The sequence below is a fragment of the Bos javanicus genome, chromosome 17, assembly GCF_032452875.1.
Source record: "Bos javanicus breed banteng chromosome 17, ARS-OSU_banteng_1.0, whole genome shotgun sequence".
NCBI lineage: Eukaryota > Metazoa > Chordata > Mammalia > Artiodactyla > Bovidae > Bos > Bos javanicus.
The window spans coordinates 40,943,224-40,964,683 of record NC_083884.1 but is presented as its reverse complement, the minus strand read 5'-3'; the positions used below and the strand labels follow the sequence as shown (position 1 = coordinate 40,964,683).

General features: G+C 40.1%; 1 protein-coding gene and 1 pseudogene across 5 annotated transcripts in view; both read left to right on the top strand.

Annotated features, from left to right (window-relative positions):
• RXFP1 (relaxin family peptide receptor 1) overlaps nt 1-21,460 on the top strand; it is a 128,366-nt gene that overhangs the window by 81,797 nt on the left and 25,109 nt on the right. For all 5 annotated transcript variants that reach the window (XM_061384326.1, XM_061384325.1, XM_061384323.1 and 2 more), the window contains 3 exons: nt 631-705; nt 14,808-14,879; nt 15,989-16,060. In XM_061384326.1, the coding sequence (XP_061240310.1) occupies nt 631-705; nt 14,808-14,879; nt 15,989-16,060 (219 nt within the window). The remainder of the gene's footprint in view (nt 1-630; nt 706-14,807; nt 14,880-15,988; nt 16,061-21,460) is intronic.
• Nucleotides 7,701-13,681, top strand: LOC133229253 (ribosomal oxygenase 2-like; annotated as a pseudogene).

Genomic DNA, 21,460 nt, shown 5'->3' with positions numbered 1-21,460 from the left:
TTCAGCTCTACCATCTCCCACCTTCTTTCCGTCCTCCAGTCAGTAGCTCATCTTCCCTGTTCACTCAGTGCCAGCCTCTGTATGCCAGCTGTAGTACCACACTACTATACTTTTCAAGATATTACACTATAAAATCAAAAATGTTTTCTTTATCTTTTGTGTTTGTTATGTATTATTCGTTTGAAAAGTATCAGAAACCTATTACAGTACAGTACTATACAGCTGATCGTGTTTGTTGGGCGCCTAGGCTAACTTTGTTGGACTTACGAACAAATTGGACTTATAGAACATGCTCTTGGAATGGAACTCATTCATACGTAAGGGACTTAGTATATTAATCTTGGTAAAGAAAAATAACGTTCATTTGAAATCACCACCCACAATTGAAGGGTACAGGTGTTTTCTTCAGTCTGCTGGTGTCACTGCTTCTTCCATATGACAACTATCACTTGTCTAATTTTATTACTAACAAGCACTTAAATATAACAAGACTTACCAAAAAATTAGAATAAGAATGTACCTAACTTATTAGATGTTCTCTACTTCATGAGAATAATGATAAACCCATGTTTGACTTCGGTTGAAAAAAGAAACAGAAAAATGCGACTCCTTTCTGATTCTCTTTTTCAGAGTACTGATGAATAACGTCCTTACCCGCTTGCCTGACAAATCTCTTTGTCAGCACATGCCCAGACTGCACTGGCTGTAAGTTGCTGTATTTTTCTTTTTTAATTTTTATTGAAATATAGTTGATTTAAAATGTTCTGTTAGTTTCAGGAGTACAGCAAAGTAATTTAGTTATATATATGTATGTGTATAATGGAAAAGAATTATAGGTTATTACAAGATATTGAGTATAGTTCCCTGTGCTATACAGTAGGTCCTTGTTGGTTATCTATTTTATATATAGTACTGTGCATCTGTTAATGCCAAGCAACTAATTTATCCCTTCCTTCCCCCCTTTCTTCTGTGGTGACCATTAGTTTGTTTTCTATGTCTGTAAGTCTATTTCTGTTTTGTAAATAAGTTCATTTATATCATACTTTAGACTCCACACATAAGCGATATCATATGATATTTGTATTTCTGTCTGATTTACTTCACTTAGTATGATAATCTCCAGGTCCATCCAAGTTGCTGCAAATGGCATTATTCTTTCTTTTTGTGGCTGAGTAACCACATATTCTTTACCCATTACTCTGTTGATGGACATTTATGTTGCTTCCACGTCTTGGCTATTGTAAATAGCGCTGCTGTGAATATTGGGGTGCATGTACCTTTTCAAATTAGAGTTTCTGCAGATATATGCCCAGGAATGGTGTTGCTCTATTATATGGTAGCTCTATTTTTAATTTGTTAAGGAAACTCCATGCTGCTCTCCATAGTGGCTGTACCAATTTACATTCCTACCAACAGTATAGGAGGGTTCCCTGTATCTCTTCTTACAGAAGACAACTAACTTTTCTATTTTTGCCTAGTTCATTTTGGATATCGGGTTTTTCTCAAATGGAACTTGTCAATATTGTGTCACAATTCCTCAAAAATTTTAGCATGATTTTATTAAACATTCCTATTATCTAAACTAACTCCTCTAAGCTTAGTTCACTTTGGTAGCTCAGTCACATCCAACTCTATGTGACCCCATGGACTGCAGCAAGCCAGGCTTCCTGTCCATCACCATCTCCTAGAGCTTGCTCAAACTCATGTCCATCAAGTCACAGTGCCATCCAACCATTTTGTTCTCTGTCATCCCTTTCTCCTCACACCTTCAATCTTTCCCAGCATTTGGGTCTTTTCTAATCAGTCAGTTCTTTGCATTAGGTGCCCAAAGGATTGGAGTTTCAGCTTCAGCATTAGTCCTTCCAATGAATATTTAGGACTGATTTCCTGTAGGATTGACTGGTTTCATCTCCTTACTGTCCAAGGGACTCTCAAGAGTCTTCTCCAAAATCTCAGTTCAAAAGCATCAATTCTTCCCATTCAGCTTTCTTCATGGTCCAACTCTCACATCCATACATGACTACTGGAAAAACCATAGCTTTGACTAGATGGACCGTTGTTGGTAAAGTAATGTCTCTGCTTTTTAATATGCTGTCTGGGTTGGTCATGGCTTTTCTTCCAAGGAGCAAGTGTCTTTTAATTTCTTGGCTGCAGTCACCATCTGCAGTGATTTTGGAGCCCAAGAAAATAAAGTCTGACACTGTTTCCACTGTTTCCCCGTCTATGTCCCATGAAGGGATGGGACCAGATGCCATGATCTTCATTTTCTGAATGTTGAGTCTTAAGCCAGCTTTTTCACTCTCCTCTTTCACCTTCATCAAGACGCTCTTTAGTTCCTCTTCACTTTCTGCCATAAGGGTGGTGTCATCTGCATATCTGAGGTTATTGATATTTCTCCTGGCAATCTTGATTCCAGCTTGTGCTTCATCCAGTCCAGCATTTCATATGATGTACTCTGCATATAAGTTAAATAAGCAAGTATTCAATATACAGCCTTGACATATCCCTTTCTCAATTTGGAAACAGCCTATTGTTCCATGTCTGGTTCTAACTGTTGCTTCTTGACCTACATACAGATTTCTCAGGAGACAGGTCAGGTGGTCTGGTGTTCCCATCTCTTTACGAATTTTCCCTAGCCTTTGTTCTGCTTCATTTTCTACCTCAAGGCCAAGCTTGCCTGTTACTCTAGGTATCTCTTGACTTCCTACTTTTGCATTCGAGTCCCCTGTGAGGAAAAGGACATCTTTTTTTGGTGTTAGTTCTAGAAGGTCTTGTAGGTCTCCACAGAACCATTCAGCTTCATTGGCATTAGTGGTTGGGACATAGACTTGGATTACTGTGATACTGGATGGAAACTCTTACTAAAATAAAATATCTCCAAAAAAACAAAACACTTTGGAGGCAGGAAGAAGACAGAAGGGATGTTGTGACATTGTATAACATCACCTCTTTTCTTTGTCAATCTATTCACCCATTCATTTGGTATAGACAAAGTGACTTTAGTTCCATCTCTAAATTCTGTGTAACAAGAATATGATATTTAGAATTTATTTTTGAAGCCTCATCACAGAATATGTTCCATGGAATTTTTCACACCGTAGCTTTGTTGGTGGTACTTAGCATCAGCCCACCTATGCAAAATTCAATTATCCAGTAAATGTGGCTAAGAGACAGGTAAAAAAATGAAGAAGTGAATCCAAAATATCTCTTCAAAATTTGATCCATAAATTGCATGCACTGTGTCATATGAAAATTCCCTCTGTCTTTTATTTTATAGGAGATTCCCAAAAGTTTGGTTGTTGGAGTTTTAAGCTCACAGCAGACTAGAAGTGCCAGCTTGAAAGTAGGAGGGGAAGTTAGTAAGGTTGGTTTTAGTGAGAAGTAACAACTATCAACCTAATAACAAAGCAGCAGCAAGAAATGCTGTAAAAAGCAGATCCTGTAATTCAAAACACACTAGTTTGGAACCATCTAGGAAAAGAGCAACATCTCCTAAATCATTACTTACTAAGTCCAGAGGGCATCTGGGTATGATAGTATAGTGCCCTCACTAATGACAAAGGAAAGGGCAAATTAAGTGCAATATCATTTGTGGTGATTAAATTTGGGTTCAAAGAATTCATTAAGTGTTATAACATACTCAGTAGTCCCAACTTAATAATTAAGTAAAATTGAGCAATATTTACATGAATAAATTAGCAATTAAAAGTCCATGCATTGGTTGAAAACAGAAGCAAATGTGGGACACTCATACAATAATAAAACTTTGCTTTGATTTTAAAAAGGTAGGAAAATTTACATTTCAGATAAAAATAAAACAATTAGGATTTATCACTAAGGAGGTAGACTTTTTAAATTTCTTTATAAAGTTATAATCTTTATAAAAATTATAATCTTTAAATTTTAACTATCCAAACAACTCACTCCACATGCACTCCTGATAGTGAATACTATCCCAATTTTAATGCTAGTAATAATTTTTGCTTTATAAGTATTCATTTTAAAATTAATTATAATGACTTTACCTTGCATATGAACTTTCATTTAGCAAAGTATAAACTAGAAAATCTGTTGGATGTGCTAGCAAACATAGAAAAATATAAATAAAATAAAAAGAGACATGACAGCCTAGGAGAATATACCTGTAAGATATATGACAGACAGCAGACTAAAACCCTTAATATGTGCGTGCATACTCAGTAGCTCAGTCATGTCCAACTCTTTGCAACTTTATGGACTGTAGCTCACAAGGCTCCTCTGTCCATGAGATTTCCTAGGCAAGACAACTGGAGTGGGTTACCATCACCTACTCCAGGGGATCTTCCTGACCCAGGGATAGAACCTGCGTCTCCTGCATCCCCTGCATTGGCAAGTGGGTTCCTTACCCATGTGCCACCCGGGGTTGGCCAAACCCAATAGCTCTTTCAAAGCAATTTTAAAAAACCTATAAACACCACAATAAAATATGTGAAATTCAAAAAGGAAGAAAAATAAGTAGTAAATAAGCATACGAACAGCTGAGGCAGTAGCCAAAGTTGAAATGATGATCCCGAGAGTAAAGTAAACTTTCATTTTTGGATGAGACGAAGCAAATTTACATATAGAGAAAAGAAGCTAAAATAAAGAATTTGAAAATATAAAAACCAGTGAGGATGCATTATGGAGCAAGGTCCTGGAAGCCATGGAAAGGACAGGCAATTAAGATGTGATGTACAAACACAGGTACAGTAAAGATGAATACACCCGCCCTGCTTCCATCAACATGGTGCAATTTCAAGATCATAATATGAAGTATAAAGAAAATATATATATATATATATATAAAAATATAATATAAATAAAATAGATATTATAGATATATAATAAAATATTATATGTTATATATACTTGTTATATATTATAAATATATATATAAAGAAAATAGTGTATATTACAATTCCATTCCAACAATGCTGTACTGAAGGTATAGAAAGCCCCAAGACAATATTGCTCCCTCTCTACCAATGAGAAAGAACTTTACAATCTACACAATCATAATTTTCTCAAGCCCGTCAGAGAGCTACAGTCATAAGGCAAGCAAGTACACTGAATTCTAAGGCATGACCAGGAGAGATAGGACACCTACAGTATTTTGCCTTTAGCAGAAGCACAAGGTGAAGAGTTGATGGTCATAAAGCAGGTACAAAGAAAACTGCTAAAACTGTAATAAACCTGTAAAGGTTAAGTGTGGGATAGTGTAACCCTCTGGAATAGCTGTGAACCCCAGACTCAGGGGAGTCAGCTACTCCTAACAGGCTCTTTTCCTCTGGTCTCCACCAACTCACAGCAAGGCTAGGGGTGATTAAAGAAACTGGACAGTCTTCTTTGGTGGCCCACAGGCACAAACCCCTCCTTCTTCCTGAGACACTTCCTTCTTAGGAAGCAAAAGCTTTATGATACCAGTGTATGTGTGTGTGTGCTCAGTCATGTCCAATTCTGCGACCCCATGGACTATAATCTGCCAGGCTCCTCTCTTCATGGAATTTCCCGGGCAAGAATACTAGACTGAGTTGCCATTTCTTCCTCCACGGGATCTTCCAAAACCAGGGATCAAACCCATAGTTCTTGCAGCTTCTGCATTGGCAGGCAAGTTCTTCACCACTGAGCCACCTGGGAACCCAAAAGGGTGGTAGAAGCCAAAGCTCTCTACTCCAGCAACATGGACAGATAAGCCTCTCCAGCCCAGGATCCTGTACTGTTACAAAGTGGGCTGGGGCTTCTGGGTCATGATTAACAGCAATGCTGAGAAAGTCCAGTCCTCAAAAAGAGCAAGAAGAATAATCCTTGTCACATTATAAAGCAATCAACAGAACCAGACCTAGAGATAACTCAGATGTTACAGCTACCAAACAAGGAAATTAAAATACTTATGATTGGGACCTCCCCAGCAGTACAGTGGTTGGAACTTCCCCTTTCAATAGAGGGGTACAGATTTGATTCCTGGTTGGGGAGTTTAGATCCAACATGCCTCATAGCACACACACACACACACACAAAAAAAAAAACATAAAGCAGAAGCAGTGTTGTGATAAATTCCACAAAGACTTTAAAAATGGTCCATGTCAAAAAATCTTTCTTAAAAAACTTACCATTAATCAGTTAACTGATTTATTGGAAAAAGTAGGCAACATACATGCACATGTGTAAAATGTCTGCAGAAAAGATGGAAGCTTTAAAGAGAATCAAGGAATTACTTCAACAGGCTTAGCAGCAGGATGAACACAGCTGAGCAAAGAATCAATCACCTTGAAGATAGATCAATAGAAAGCTTTCATTTGAATCAAAAAGAAAAAAAAACATGAAATACAGAGCCAAGAATCCAAAAGTTGCAGGATAATATAAAATTGGCTAAAACTGAATTAAAGGGTCACAGTAAAAGAAGAGAGGAAAAACAAGATGTCATCAAACAAAACTTGGGTCTTCTCTCCAGACATATCAGTTCAGTTCAGTTCAGTTGCTCAGTCGTGTCAGACTCTGCGACCCTATGAATCGCAGCACGCCAGGCCTCCCTGTCCATCACCAACTCCCGGAGTTTACTCAAACTCACATCCATTGAGTCAGTGATGCCATCCAGCCATCTCATCCTCTGTCATCCCCTTCTCCTTCCTGCCCCCAATCCCTCCCAGCATCAGAGTCTTTTCCAATGAGTCAACTCTTCTCATGAGGTGGCCAAAGTATTGGAGTTTCAGCTTTATCATCAGTCCTTCCAAAGAAATCCCAGGGCTGATCTCCTTCAGAATGGACTGGTTGGATCTCCTTGCAGTCCAAGGGACTCTCAAGAGTCTTCTCCAACACCACAGTTCAAAAGCATCGATTCTTCGGCGCTCAGCCTTCTTCACAGTCCAACTCTCACATCCATACATGACCACAGGAAAAACCAGAGCCTTGACTAGACGGACCTTTGTTGGCTAAGTAATGTCTCTGCTTTTGAATACGCTATCTAGGTTGGTCATAACTTTCCTTCCAAGGAGTGTCTTTTAATTTCATGGCTGCAGTCATCATCTGCAGTGATTTGGGAGCCCCACAACACAAAGTCTGACACTGTTTCCACTGTTTCCCCGTCTATGTCCCATGAAGTGATGGGACCAGATGCCATGATCTTCGTTTTCTGAATGTTGAGTTTTAAGCCAATTTTTTCACTCTCCCCTTTCACTTTAATCAAAAGGTTTTTTAGTTCCTCTTCACTTTCTGCCATAAGGGTGGTGTCATCTGCAAATCTGAGGTTATTGATATTTCTCCCGGCAATCTTGATTCCAGCTTGTGCTTCTTCCAACCCTGCGTGTCTCATGATGTACTCTGCATATAAGTTAAATAAACAGGGTGACAATATACAGCCTTGACGTACTCCTTTTCCTATTTGGAACAGTCTGTTGTTCCATGTCCAGTTCTAACTGTTGCTTCCTGACCTGCATACAGGTTTCTCAAGAGGCAGGTCAGGTGTTCTGATATTCCCATCTCTTTCAGAATTTTCCACAGTTTATTGTGATCCACACAGTCAAAGGCTTTGGCATAGTCAATAAAGCAGAAATAGATGTTTTTCTGGAACTCTATTGCTTTTTCGATGCTCAAGGTCAATTTACTAACACCAGAGGTGGTCAAGGAAAGGACAGCATTTATCACAAGTATCAAGCAGTTCAAGCTCAAAAGACCCAAACTCCCTGATGTCTTTCAAGGAAGGGTTTTTAAAGGCAAGGTGAGGGATAATATTGCAGGGTGCATGGTCAACTGAGGTTCAGTTCTCTGATTGGTTGATGGTGAGGTAGCAAGGTGGTGAGGTAGCAAGAATCTCAATCATCAACCTTCTGGTTCCTGTCACTCTAGCATCTACATGCCTGTGGTCAGCAGTTAACTTCCTCCACCTGGTGGGGGTGACACCTCCACCTGGTGGGGTTGCAAAACAATTCAAGGACATGGCTCAGGGTGTTATCTACAGCCCTTGAGGAGGAAATTAACATCCTTGACTTTGTTTTATGGCTAACAGTCTTGCTTGACTGTTTTCCTTTGTTTCTGCATTTTCTCATTTTCTCATTTCTCATTTCTGCATTTTGTTCCTTGGAATTCGAGAAAGAGGATAAAACTCTTCTAGAAACAAGAGGCAAGTCAGGAGACACAGGGTCCTGCTCAATTTTAAAGAAATATCTAAAGAGATAATGACCAAGAATTTTCTAAAATAACATAATGAACCCAAAAAATCTAAGAACCTCAGAGAAAAAAACAAACAGAAGTAGAAAGGGAAAAACTTGATAAATGATAATCAAGCTGCTGAAAACCAAAGATAAAGGAAAAGAGCTGTGGCAACCAGAGAAAAAAGATATTATAATACATGCTGCTAAATGAAGATAAGAAATGCAGCAGTGATTTTTTTAAAAGCTGGAGGGGCTGTGTTAACATTAGAGAAAAGGAGCCTTTTGAACAAAGACTATAACCAAGGATAAAGAGAGGTATCACATAATGATAAAGGGCTCAATTCAGGAAGAGGACACAATAACTTAAAAGGGAAGGCAGTTTCAAAATGAATAAAGTGAAACCATAAAACTACTAAGAAAAATAGCTAGGTGTCAAAAGATGTCATTTAAAACTAAGAAATCTACCAGTATGTGGATATTTGATATTCCTAAGACGAACATTAATAAATAGCATATAATTGATCGAAATCCTATGGTGAGAGACAGATGGAAAGAAAGTCAGGAAGACAATATATACTAATTTAATCATTTCTAATAATAGGAAATTGTTAAGTACTAGTGTTACTCTCTAAGAAAAAGAAGATAGAGTATATTGGATAAAGTTATAAAGGTAACCAGTAGAATATACAAAGCTTTTTAAATATTAGAAGAAATTTAAGCCATTTGTTCAAAGGTTTTTTAGCCTATAAAAACAATATAGGGAGGCCGCTGGCAACAGGCTTGAGTCTGGTTTGCGTTTCCTCACTGCCTCCTCTGGAGGACAGCGAGGCCAAAGAAAGAGAAGCTTGCTGGGGATGGGAAGGAAGAGGGGGCCTGTTCCTAAGCAGGCAGGTGGAGGCAGCCGGTGGGCCTTCCCCTTTCAACTCTGACAGCCCCTGTGGCCTCTTTGAAAGTTTAATCTCGCCCATCAAGTCCGAGACTTTTTTCAAGGAATTCCGGGAGCAGAAACCCCTTCTCATCCAGAGAGATGACCTTGAACTTCTTGTTCACGCTCTCAGATCTGAAGAGTACTATGGAGGATTCGAAAATATCTACAGGTGTGTCCATGGGAAGAAGAAGGTTTTAAATCAAGAGGGAAAAGTGCACTTTCTTCAGCTGAGAAAAGATTTTGATCAGAAAAGTGCAACAGTTCCATTTCACTAGCCTCGGAAAATTACGGATGAGCTCTGGAAGTTCTAGGAGAAGCTGGAGTGCTGCTTTGGCCCCAATGTGTACATAACCCCCGCGGGAGATCCGGGCCTGCAGCCCCAGGACGGTGATGATGTCGAGGTTTACATCCTGCAGCTGGAGGGAAAGAAACACTGGCGCCTGTACTAACTCATGGTACGGCTCTCCGCCCCCGCCACTCGCCCCCCGCCCCACCCGCCGCCCCACCCACCCCTCCGCCGCCTCGCGGGCCGGAATGAAACGTGGGGCGCTAGCACAGGAGTTCACGCTGAAGCCGGCAGATCTGAGCTTTCGCAGAGGGACCATCCAGCAGGCGGACACTCCGGAGGGGCTGGCCAACTCCACGCACGTGACCATCCACACCTCCGGAGCAGTTCGTGGGGAGATTTCCTTTTGGACACCATTTTGGGGCTCGTGTTTGATACCACAAAGGCAGACGTTGAGCTCCGGGCTGGCATCCGCAGGTGGCTGCTCCCGCAGATGGAAACCACAGCTGTTGCAACAAGAAGATAAGGTGGCTTTCTGAGGATGCTTGCAGACCAGCTAGAGGGCATCCAAGAACTGCCTTCAGCAGACATGAGAAAGGATGTTGCCATGAATGGATTCTCTCCTTACTATATGGGAAGTTCGGCAGAGCTTTTCAACACCAGGTGGACAGTTACCAGGGCTGGACAACACAGTGAGACTGCAATTTAGAGACCACATTGTCCTCACCGTAGGACCCGATCAAGATCCATCTGATGAACCTGGAGAAAAGATGGTTTACTCTATCATTCCTGAAAGAATAGGTGAGAGACACACATGATGGGAAGTGAGGAAACAGTCTCATGGACTTCGCTTTCCTTTATCACATATGGTTGCACTGAAGCAAATTTGGAACAGTTCAGCTAGTTCTGTCAAGGTTAGCTTACTACAGATGAGGAAAAGCAGAAGCAAAACCTAGTATTATCCTTGCACAGAATGTTTAATCCAAGCAGTCTGGTCCTTTCACTGCTTTTTAATATTAATATGTATATATAAAATAGTAGACACTTGATTCTGCTAAGATTTGTGTGCTAAGGAGCCCCTGCTGCTTTGAGCCAAGGACATGATGAATGTAACTTTTCTTACCTGTGTATCTAATAAGATGAGATGTACCTTTTACAGGTGATCAGTTGGCCATATGTACTAATAGGTACAGAAAAGAAAGAATAGCAAATTACTAAATGTCCCAGAAGGTGACAAAAACCATACTTCAACAAGTTTATTTAATCCAGTGTGGTAGAAAACACACAGCTCCAATAACTGTATTATTTAAATTAAATATATATATATAAAATAATATTTTTAAATAGCAGGCGAAGGTCAGATATATTAGCCTTGTCAATGAACGTAAGTGGCCTAAAATTACCTACTAAAAAGAAAAAGTATTTTCAGATTGGCTCACGAAGCAAAACCTAACATTATTTACAAAGTCAGTGCAACTGTAACTAAGTGATTAAGAAAGATTAAAAATAAAAGACTGTTCCAAAGTATGCCATGTAAATGCAAACCAAAAAAAAAACCGGACACTTTTTTTTTTCTAAATAGTAGAATTCTGGCCAATTTGGATTAAGCAGTACCAAGAAGGACATATAAATGCTGTAGTGTGGGACTTCGCTGATGGTCCAGTGGTTAAGAATCTCAATTCAGGGGACTCAGGTTTGGTCCCTGATCAGGGAACTAAGATCCCACGTGCTGTGGAACAACTAAGCCTGCACACCTCAGCCAGTCTGTGTACTACAAGGAAATATCTAGTATGATGCAATGAAGATCCCACATGCCCCAACTAAGATCTACACAGCCAAAGAAATAACTATTTTTAAAATAATTTAAAAAAATGCAATTTCTAATATAAGATATTATATTAGGAGTATATATGCACCGAATAGATGCATCTAACCACCAAAACAAAAGAAAAATAAAATATATAATTGGTAAGAGATAAGAATCAGCCTGTTTCATTCTGTGAAAGATCAAGTAAAACCAAAAAACAATAGGCAGAACTAAATAACACTGTTAATGAGTTAACTCTGATCAGCACATATCAAACTGCCAAGTCCCTTCTCAACAACAGAACTGATTTGTTTGGGATGGCAGTGTACCCAGCTGAAATATTACTTTCCCAGACTTCCCTGCTCCAGACAAAGTCACATGACTAGGCACTAATGAGGAGGAAGAAGTATCAGGTGGAGCTTCTGGGAAATTCTCTTATAGAGAAACAGACAGACCCTTCCTTTCTCTTCTTATCCGGAAAAGATGGATATGATGGCTTGAGTTTTAGAATCTTCTTGGACTACGAAGACAAGGGCATATGAACAGTGGATATGAAAGATCTTAGGTCTCTAACAACTTGGTAAAATTACCGGTCTAGCCTTGGACTACATAACCCTAGACTTTTTTTTTAATCCTTGTGATGTTATACTATCGTAGTTGGTTCTCTGTTCTACATGCATGCCTGCAAGAGTACTTGTTCAGTCACTAAGTTGTATCCAACTCTTTGTAACCTCATGGGCTTCTCTGTCCATCGGATTTTCCAGGCAAGAATACTGGTTGGGAAGTTTTGCCATTTCCTTCTCCAGGGGATCTTCCCAACCCAGGGAATCTAACCTGCGTCTCCTCCATTGGCAGGCAGGTTCTTTACCACTGAGCCACCAGGGAAGCCCTCTGTTCTGTGTAACTGCACTTAATCCTAATAGATATAAACTTGAAAGCGAAAAAAGGCTGAAAAACATTCACCAAAATTGACCATATATTTTAAGACATGTTCAGTTGCTCAGTCGTGTCCAACTCTTTGCGACTCCATGGACTGCAACAGGCTAGGCTCCCCTTTCCTTCACTATCTCCTGGAGTTTGCAAATTCATAAACCAAACTCAGCAAACATAGGATTAGCCTAAAACAAGAGGAGGGTCATCACACACTGGGTGTAGGAGACCAGGTGCCCATTCAGGTAAATTACAGATGTTGGGCGGAAAGACAAAGGCTTTTCCTGCCTTCATTGCCTAGATTTTCTCTGTGAAAGAAAAGCCAGAAGTGTTTAAAAGGCAAGGAAGGAAGTAGAGGTAGAGGAGATTTGCATGTTTACGCCACTAGGGGATGAGAGAGGGAGCTGAGCAGGAAAGATTATTTTTGTTTTCTGTTATTGTACTTCAGGTCCAAAAACCAAATTTTCATTTTCAACTAGTCCTGCTATATATAAAGGAAAAATTACAGTGGTTAGATTCAGAGGCTCATTAAGTTGGAAAAGTGATCCAGGAATTAAGTAAGCAAAACACCCCCTCAAGTCACTTAGAGCTTGGGGCCCTGGCACAAGCAGCAGATTTGTATACCTGATCCCTGAGTATCAAGAACTAATACCTCTAATTTTAGGAAGAAAGCCAAAGCAAATTCACAAATAAAGACTGAAATAAATTCAACGTTGAATGTAACAATTTGATCAAAATTCCCTAGTTTATACCTCTTACTGACTTTTACAAATTAGTAAATTAATATGAATATTAAATGAAATATTTTTGCTACTTTAATAGAAAAAAAAAGTTACAAGTGTAGCTAACAAGAAAAGAACATCAACTCTCCTAAAGATATTTTGTGAGGTTCAAGAGAGAGTCACCCCCTTGGTGGTAGATTCATAGTAATAGCAACAAAAACAGGAAAAAGAAATGAACAGTTTTTGTCACTGACAGCCTGTGTAATGGAAGGCCAAAGGGCTTGGCCAAACCTAATGACCCAATATATGTGTTTCATTTCCAACTTAATAAAATAATAGAATTTGTCTTTAAAAGGGTAATCTAGGATCAAAATTTAAGATTTTAATACAATATTCCATATAATACAGAAATCCTGTCTATAGAATTCTTATGGTATGCTACAGTGTATGCCCTTGCTAAATCACTACAGTAATAAAAAGCTTAGTCTCTGTACACCATGGGCTGTGAGCTTAAATTTGAAATGTTTTGTGTCCTTCAACCAGTAAATCTGATTTTGCAATCCAATGCCAAAGAGAAAAACCCTATGCCTGACTTCAAATATATCTCTCTGACTTGCTCTGCTCTGTGATAAATACACGCTTTCATCCCATTAACTTGATTTCTAGAACCCTTACATGCTGGCCTTCTAGATTTTTCAGATAGACTTTGATTTGTCTGCATCCATTTTTACTGTATCCCAGATACAGCATCGCCAGCAGAATAAAGGCACGTCTATTAATGCTCATGACTTTAGTAGCTGTGTCACACTTCAGCTCATGTATTTTAGTCCCAATTATTCCTGAATGGCTCTACATAGTATGGTGATCAGTCAGCAAAGTGTTGGGGTAAAATAAATAGATTTAAGAGCCAGCATCTATTTCTGAAAGTGTATTCCTGAGCTCAGCTTACTCTGTTCCACAAAATTCCACCATAAGCCTTATGATAGATTAAAGACAATAGAAGAATACCTTCATGATAACTCTGAAGTAGAGATAATAAAACATCAACTATCTGACAAGTTTTGATGTACAGACCAGATTCCTGTTGGTAACCTAGTATCACACAGCAAGGGAGCTCAAATCAGGAGCTCAAATTGGGAGTGGACAGCCAAGGGCAGCTGTGGGTCTCCCTCTGCACTGGCCTATGTGGCCATACACTAAAACAAGAAAGGGCGTTCTCAGTGGTAAAAGGCTATTGAGAATTTTTTCTGGGGAGTGTTTAGGCAGAGGAAGTAGAGGTTAAACTTTATTTTGGCAGTGGCAACTTCTGCAACAATAGTAGGATCTTCTGAACAAATGGAGGCACACCACTTAGAGTAGTCATGGGTACCTCTGGATCTCTGGACAGATGTTTAATATGGATCACCATTTGATATCTGTTTATATAGTTGGTGGGGCTTCCCTGGTGGCTCAGTGGTAAAGAATCCGCTTGCAATGCAGGAGCCTCAGGAGACACAGGTTCGATCCCTGGGTCGGGAAGATCCCCTGGAGGAGAGCATGACAACCACTTCAGTGTTGTTGCCTGGAGAATCCAATGAACAGAGGAGCCTGGCAGATACAGTCCATAGGGTGACAAAGAGTCAGACATGCCTGAAGCGACTTAGCACACATGCGTGTAGTTGGAAGTGTTTCATGCGATTTTCTTCATTCTCTTCACATTAGTTGGGATAACATATATATCCATATGAATACCTGATACAGATGCCACTCAAAGCATTTTTACTATTAACAGAAAAAAGAAACATTTTATATAAATATATCATTTTAGCTATTAGGTAGCTGGCTACACTTACATTATATGAGAATTTATATGAAATAAACAGTATGTGGGGGAAAAGATATTTTATGAGAAAACTTAAATAATTCTTAACCAATTGATTTCTGTCTGTGATTAAAATTTAGCTTTGTCACTTGTATTTTTATATTTCAGGGATTTTGAAGGCAACCATATCCATAATTTAAGAAACTTGACTTTTATTTCCTGCAGGAATTTAACTGTTTTGTAAGTAATGTTTTGTCCTTTTGAAGTAATGTTTTATCTCTTTACAAACCAAATGAATCATTTATGTGAACAGGCTCTGGCATACACATGCATAGTAATTATAACAAATATTCCCTCTCAGTTTGAAGTTCTTTGAAATGGAAGCACATTGGCAAAATTACTGAAGTTCAAAGCAGGCGTAACCACAGATTCACAACATATCAGTACATGAATCATCACAGTGGTACTTGTACATGAGACCTACTTTTCTCAAACTTAAGTAATACCCGATTTAGTGGAAAAAAATTCTCATAAACCACCTAGAATCTGTCCTTGGATGGCAGTTTGAGAAATACCAAGATCAAGTCCTACTCTATGAGAATTATTACTGCAAAGGTTGTGGGGAAAGTTTAATTATAATTTTTTTCAAAAGCTGCAGAATGTTCATATCTGTGAGGATACGCCTATGACACCCACCAGAATAAACCTTAGAATGTTATCGAATATAATTTCTCCTATGCCACTCTGTCTTATTTTAAATCCATGTTGCTAGCTCATAACACCAGATCAGTGTAGAAATGAACTGTCAGGCCTTACAGTCTGATTCAGCATCGCAAATCAGAGATCTTCTGAGTTGGTCCAGCTTAGAGTAGACATATTCCAGCACCTCCACTTTAAATCACAGCAACTAAAAATAAATAAATAAATAAATAAAAATAAATCATAGCAACTACCCAATGTGCACGAGTACTATTGTGGTGTTGGGGGCAGGGGTATATTTTGTTAGACAGACATGCCACAAAGACTGCACAGGCGACTCTAAGAGAGTTGTGCTGATACTCAGACTGTACTCTCAGAGATCGAGATTTTTCACTCTTATCGCTGTGGAGCTCTTCCCTAAAACACTTGAAAATGTCAACACTATTTTACTTTTATCATCACTAAAAGATTTGGGAAATTTAAGATTAAAATGAGCTTGGATAATTTGTCATACTATTTCAACATACCTTGATATGGAAATGCATTATACATAATTATCTTTGTTTTTGCAGGTTGTTAATCTCCTCTCCAATAACTCACCTGTAAGTTACCTCCAGAAGCTACAACATCTTTTTTCTTTTTACTTTCAGGGTAATGAGGAAAAACAAAATTAATCACCTTAGTGAAAATACATTTGCACCTCTCCAGAAACTAGATGAATTGTAAGTTTGATTACACATATATTTTATAAATTTGATTACACATATATTTTGTAAATTTGATTACACGTATAGCACTACTTCTGTATACCCTGAGCCACAGGTATTTCAGGAATTCTGAAAGCTTAACAAATATGTGTTAAAGGAATCTGTAAAATAAATATGTGAGGAAACTGAAGTAAAAGAAACAGCTGTGGAGGCGAATAAAGCCAGGGGAAATTAACAAATAAATTACATCCTACATCACTTTAATCCACTTCTAGAGACAGATAGCAAATTTATCTTTAAATTTTCTAGAAAGTGAGGATTCAGAGATCAGGAGATAAAAAGGCATCACTTTGCTGGTTCTGAAACCAAAGAACAATCTTGGATCTGTAAGATTAGATACTGCCATGGATAACAACATCCAAATCTGTAATAAAGGTCAAGAGAGCAGCTTGAGACAGCTATTTATAACGTCCCATTTTAAGATCAATGACACAGTTCCAAAGGACAGTAAAGCAAGTATCTGATGAATCAAAGCCTTGCAGTCAAGCCACAGAGTAGTTGATTCTCCAAATAAAATATACGTAAGACAATGGAGGAAACCCATGCTCTTCAGACAGTTTGTATTTCATTTTTTATGGCTTCATTTCTTCAATTGGAGTTTTGTTAAAGTCTGGACTAGCCACTAGTTTGATTTTGTGTTTTCTGAAAAGAATCTGGAGTGTGAACAGAACTACATGTTTTGACAATTAGCTGGGCAGAACTTGGATTCATTAAAACTTTTCCATAAAAAATTAAAGAATGTAACTAAAATTTTGCTCAGGACATCTTGCTGCTGCTAAGTCACTTCAGTTGTGTCCAACTCTGTGCGACCCTATAGACGGCAGCCCACTATGCTCCCCCGTCCCTGGGATTCTCCAGACAAGAACACTGGAGTGGGTTGCCATTTCCTTCTCACCTGCATACTAAGACAAATGGAGGAAACACACATGCCACAGGCAAAAACATCCCTCAGGAAACAATCCAGCATTCTGCTCCAAAACTTCAATAAACAAGCCATTGAAACCCCAACATTTTTTCCATAACCTTAGGTTTGAAACATTTTTTGGTAGACAGTACCAATCATTCACAAAACACACAAGAAAAATCTCAGTAATATCAGAACCAAACATCTGCTGTTATGACTCCTGGTGTCTGGCGAATGAACTATACCATCAGCACATAGGAAATTATTTTATTCTCAGCAGTGGGGAGCAGTGCATGCAGGTGACTCAAAAAGTAGTATCTAGCCATTAAAATACAAGTTAGTCAAGGGGTCCATACTTTTCCTTGTTTTATCATGCTTGCAACTCCAATTTGAATACCAGAAGGCAATTTCTCCAAATTCTAACTTGCACAGTGGCCCTAAGGTGTGGGTGCAAGAAAGAATAAAGTCAGGAGAAATTAACAAGTAAAATGCATCCTACATTGCTCTAACCCATTGCCAGAGAAGGACAGCAAATTTATCTTTAAGTTTTCTAGACAGTTAGGATTCAGAGACCAGGAGATAAAAGGACACCACTTTGTTGATTCTGAAACCAGTAGTGAGCATGGGGCAGGACAGCTTAGTCCTCAGTCAGTGCTAATCCAGGTTCAGAGGTAAAAGAAAGAGCAACAAAGGGGCAGAGAGGGTCCCCACACCAAGAATTCAGTTCAGTTCAGTTCAGTTTCTCAGTCGTGTCCAACTCTTTGAGACCCCGTGAATTGCAGCACGCCAGGCCTCCCTGTCCATCACCAACTCCCGGAGTTCACCCAGACTCATGTCCGTCGAATCCATCCAGCCATCTCATCCTCTGTTGTCCCCTTCTCCTCCTGCCCTCAATCCCTCCCAGCATCAGAATCTTTTCCAATGAGTCAGCTCTTCACATGAGATGGCCAAAGTACTGGAGTTTCAGCTTTAGCATCATTCCTTCCAAAGAAATCCCAGGGCTGATCTCCTTCAGAATGGACTGGTTGGATCTCCTCGCAGTTCAAAGGACTATCAAAGAGTCTTCTCCAACACCACAGTTCAAAAGCATCAATTCTTTGGCGCTCAGCCTTCTTCACAGTCCAACTCTCACATCCATACATGACCACTGGAAAAACCAGAGCCTTGACTAGACGGACCTTAGTTGGCAAAGTAATGTATATGCTTTTGAATATGCTATCTAGGTTGGTCATAACTTTCCTTCCAAGGAGTAAGCGTCTCTTAATTTCATGGCTGCAGTCACCATCTGCAGTGATTTTGGAGCCCAGAAAAATAAAGTCTGACACTGTTTCCACTGTTTCCCCATCTATTTGCCAGGAAGTGATGGGACCAGATGCCATGATCTTCGTTTTCTGAATGTTGAGCTTTAAGCCAACCTTTTCACTCTCCTCTTTCACTTTCATCAAGAGGCTTTTTAGTTCCTCTTCACTTTCTGCCATAAGGGTGGTGTCATCTGCATATCTGAGGTGATTGATATTTCTCCTGGCAATCTTGATTCCAGCTTGTGCTTCTTCCAGCCCAGCATTTCTCATGATGTACTCTGCATATAAGTTAAATAAACAGGGTGACAATATACAGCCTTGACGTACTCCTTTTCCTATTTGGAACAACTCTGTTGTTCCAGGTCCAGTTCTAACTGTTGCTTCCTGACCTGCATACAAATTTCTCAAGAGGCAGATCAGGTGGTCTGGTATTCCCATCTCTTTCAGAATTTTCCAGTTTATTGTGATCCACACAGTCAAAGGCTTTGGCATCAAGAATTAGTCCTACCTAAATCCTGTCAAATCCCATGCCTGAAAAATCAGATTTACAAGGATGAAAATGGCATGTTTTCTAAGAGGTAATGGTTTTACATGAATGAAAGTGAAAGTGTTAGTTGCTCAGTCTTTTCTGACTCTTTGTGACCCCATGGACTGTAGCCCATCAAGCTCCTTTATCCATGGAATTCTCCAGGCAAGAATCCTGGCTGCTGCTGCTGCTGCTGCTAAGTCGCTTCAGTCATGTCTGACTCTGTGCGACCCCATAGATGGCAGCCTACCAGGCTCCTCCGTCCCTGGGATTCTCCAGGCAAGAACGCTGGAGTGGGTTGCCATTTCCTTCTCCAATGCATGAAAGTGAAAAGTGAAAGTGAAGTCGCTCAATCCTGGAGTGGGTTGCTATTCCCATCTCCAGGAAATCTTCTGGACAAGGCGATCAAACCCATGTCTTCTGAATTGCAGGCAGGTTCTTTACCATCTGAGTCACCAGGGAGGTCCCTTAAATGGATGGGTCTAGACCTAAAATGAGTGACTCTCCCTTTGAAAGAAGGTTGGACTACATTCTGTGCCCCTCCTTGCTTGATCCCACTGACAGAATTAATAAGGGCAAAATTAGCAACAGTCAGATTCACTTCTCAGAGTAGAGGTTAAACAGTTCTGGTGAGACTTCTCTGATGGTCCAGTGGTTAAGACTCGGAGCCTCCATTGCAGGGGGTATGAGTTCCATCCCCGCTACTGCTGCTGCTAAGTCGCTTCAGTCATGTCCAACTCTGTGCGACCCCATAGACGGCAGCCCACCAGGCTCCCCCGTCCCTGGGATTCTCCAGGCAAGAACACTGGAGTGGGTTGCCGTTTCCTTCTCCAATGCATGAAAGTGAAAAGTGAAGGTGAAGTCGCTCAGTCATATCTGACTCTTCGTGACCCCATGGACTGCAGCCCACCAGGCTCCTCCATCCATGGGATTTTCCAGGCAAGAGTACTGGAGTGGGGTGCCATTTCCTTCTCCACTGCAGGGAGTATGAGTTCCATCCCCAGTCAGGAACTTAGATCCCATATGCCCCACTGTGTAGCCAAAAAAAATTTTTTTTTAATTTAAATAGTGGCGGAAACTTTGCTACATACTTGATTTATTATTACTTGTGCTTTTTTAGTTTTCTTTTAATAAGATTTATGTATTTGTTGACCCTGGTGGGTCTTTTTTGCTCCATGGGTTTTCTCAAGTTGTAGCAAGTGGGACCTGCTCTCTAGCTATGGTATTCGGGCTTCTCATCACTGCAGCTTCTCTTGTGGAGCACTGGCTCTTGGCATGTGGGCTTCAGTAGCTGTAGCACGTGGGCTCAGTAGTTGCGGCTCTTTGGCTCTAGAGCACAGGCTTCACGAGTTGTGGTGCACAAGTTTAGCTGCTCCAAGGCATCTTCCTGGACCAGGGATCGAACTTCTGTCCCCTGCATTGCAAGGCGGGTTCTTAACCATGGAAACACCAGGGAAGCCCTAATTTGTGCTTTTAAAGCAACCACTCAAGGTGACAATGTGTTTCCTGAGCCCATTCAGAAATGGACCTCAAGTCTAGTTAAGTTTAGACCAACTTTTCTAAAATTAAACTGAGAAAATGGTCTTTGTTCTTGTCACTTAGGATCTAAGCCAAATGGTCCCCATTACATTATTGATGATGAAAGAATTATTTGTCCGAATTTGCTTCAATAGCCAAAGCCAGCACTCTCACCAGAAATGGCTGAACATGGTAGTTCGAGATTTAACATTCTAGTGGACTCTTCTAAATCTGTTTTTCACATTGCCTCACTAGCATGATTGATATTTTACTTGGCTTCCCATACAAGGAACTGGAATCATCCTGCCCCTTTTACTTAAATATGAAAACAGATCTTCAATCTATTAATAGTCTGCCAGTAGGGATGGAAAGAATAGCTAGTCCAAAACTAAGCTATATGCTGGGAAACCCAGATCTTGCCCTGAAAGAGCTCACACCCTTCAGAAGAGAAGGTAGGGACAGGAAGAGTTTTAATATGATGCTGTAAGTGCTGTACGTGAGAATGCCTGACTCTCCCAGTCATGAAGGAGTGACATGTGAAAAGAATCTTTTTTTAAAAGTATAGTTGGGCTTCCCAGGTGGTCCAGTGGTTAAGAATCCACCTGCCAATGCAGGGGATACAGGTTCAATCCCTGGTCCAGGAAGATCCCACATGCCGAGGAGAAACTACACCCACTGTCCACAACTGCTGAGCCAGTGCTCTAGAGCCCAGGAGCCACAGCTGGCACACCGAGAGCTCGCGCTCTGCAACGAGAGAAGCCACCGCAATGAGAAGCCCGAGCACTTCAACTAGAGACGCGCCCTCAACACCACCACAGCTAGGGAAAGCCTGTGCACAGCAACAAAGACCCAGCACAGCCCCCAAAAAAGGTATAGTTGATTTACAGCATTGTGTTAGTTTCAGGTGTACAGCAAAATGATTCGGTTTTGCATATCTATTCTTTTTCAGATTCTTCCCATTATAGGTTACTACAAGATATTGAGTATAGTTCCCTCTGCTATACAGTAATTCCTTGTTGTTGTTGTTGTTTTCTGAGCAGAATCTTGAAGGTGTTCACCTGAAGGACCAGAAGTGAAGCTTTTTCCAGGTAAAAGGAAGCACCTAT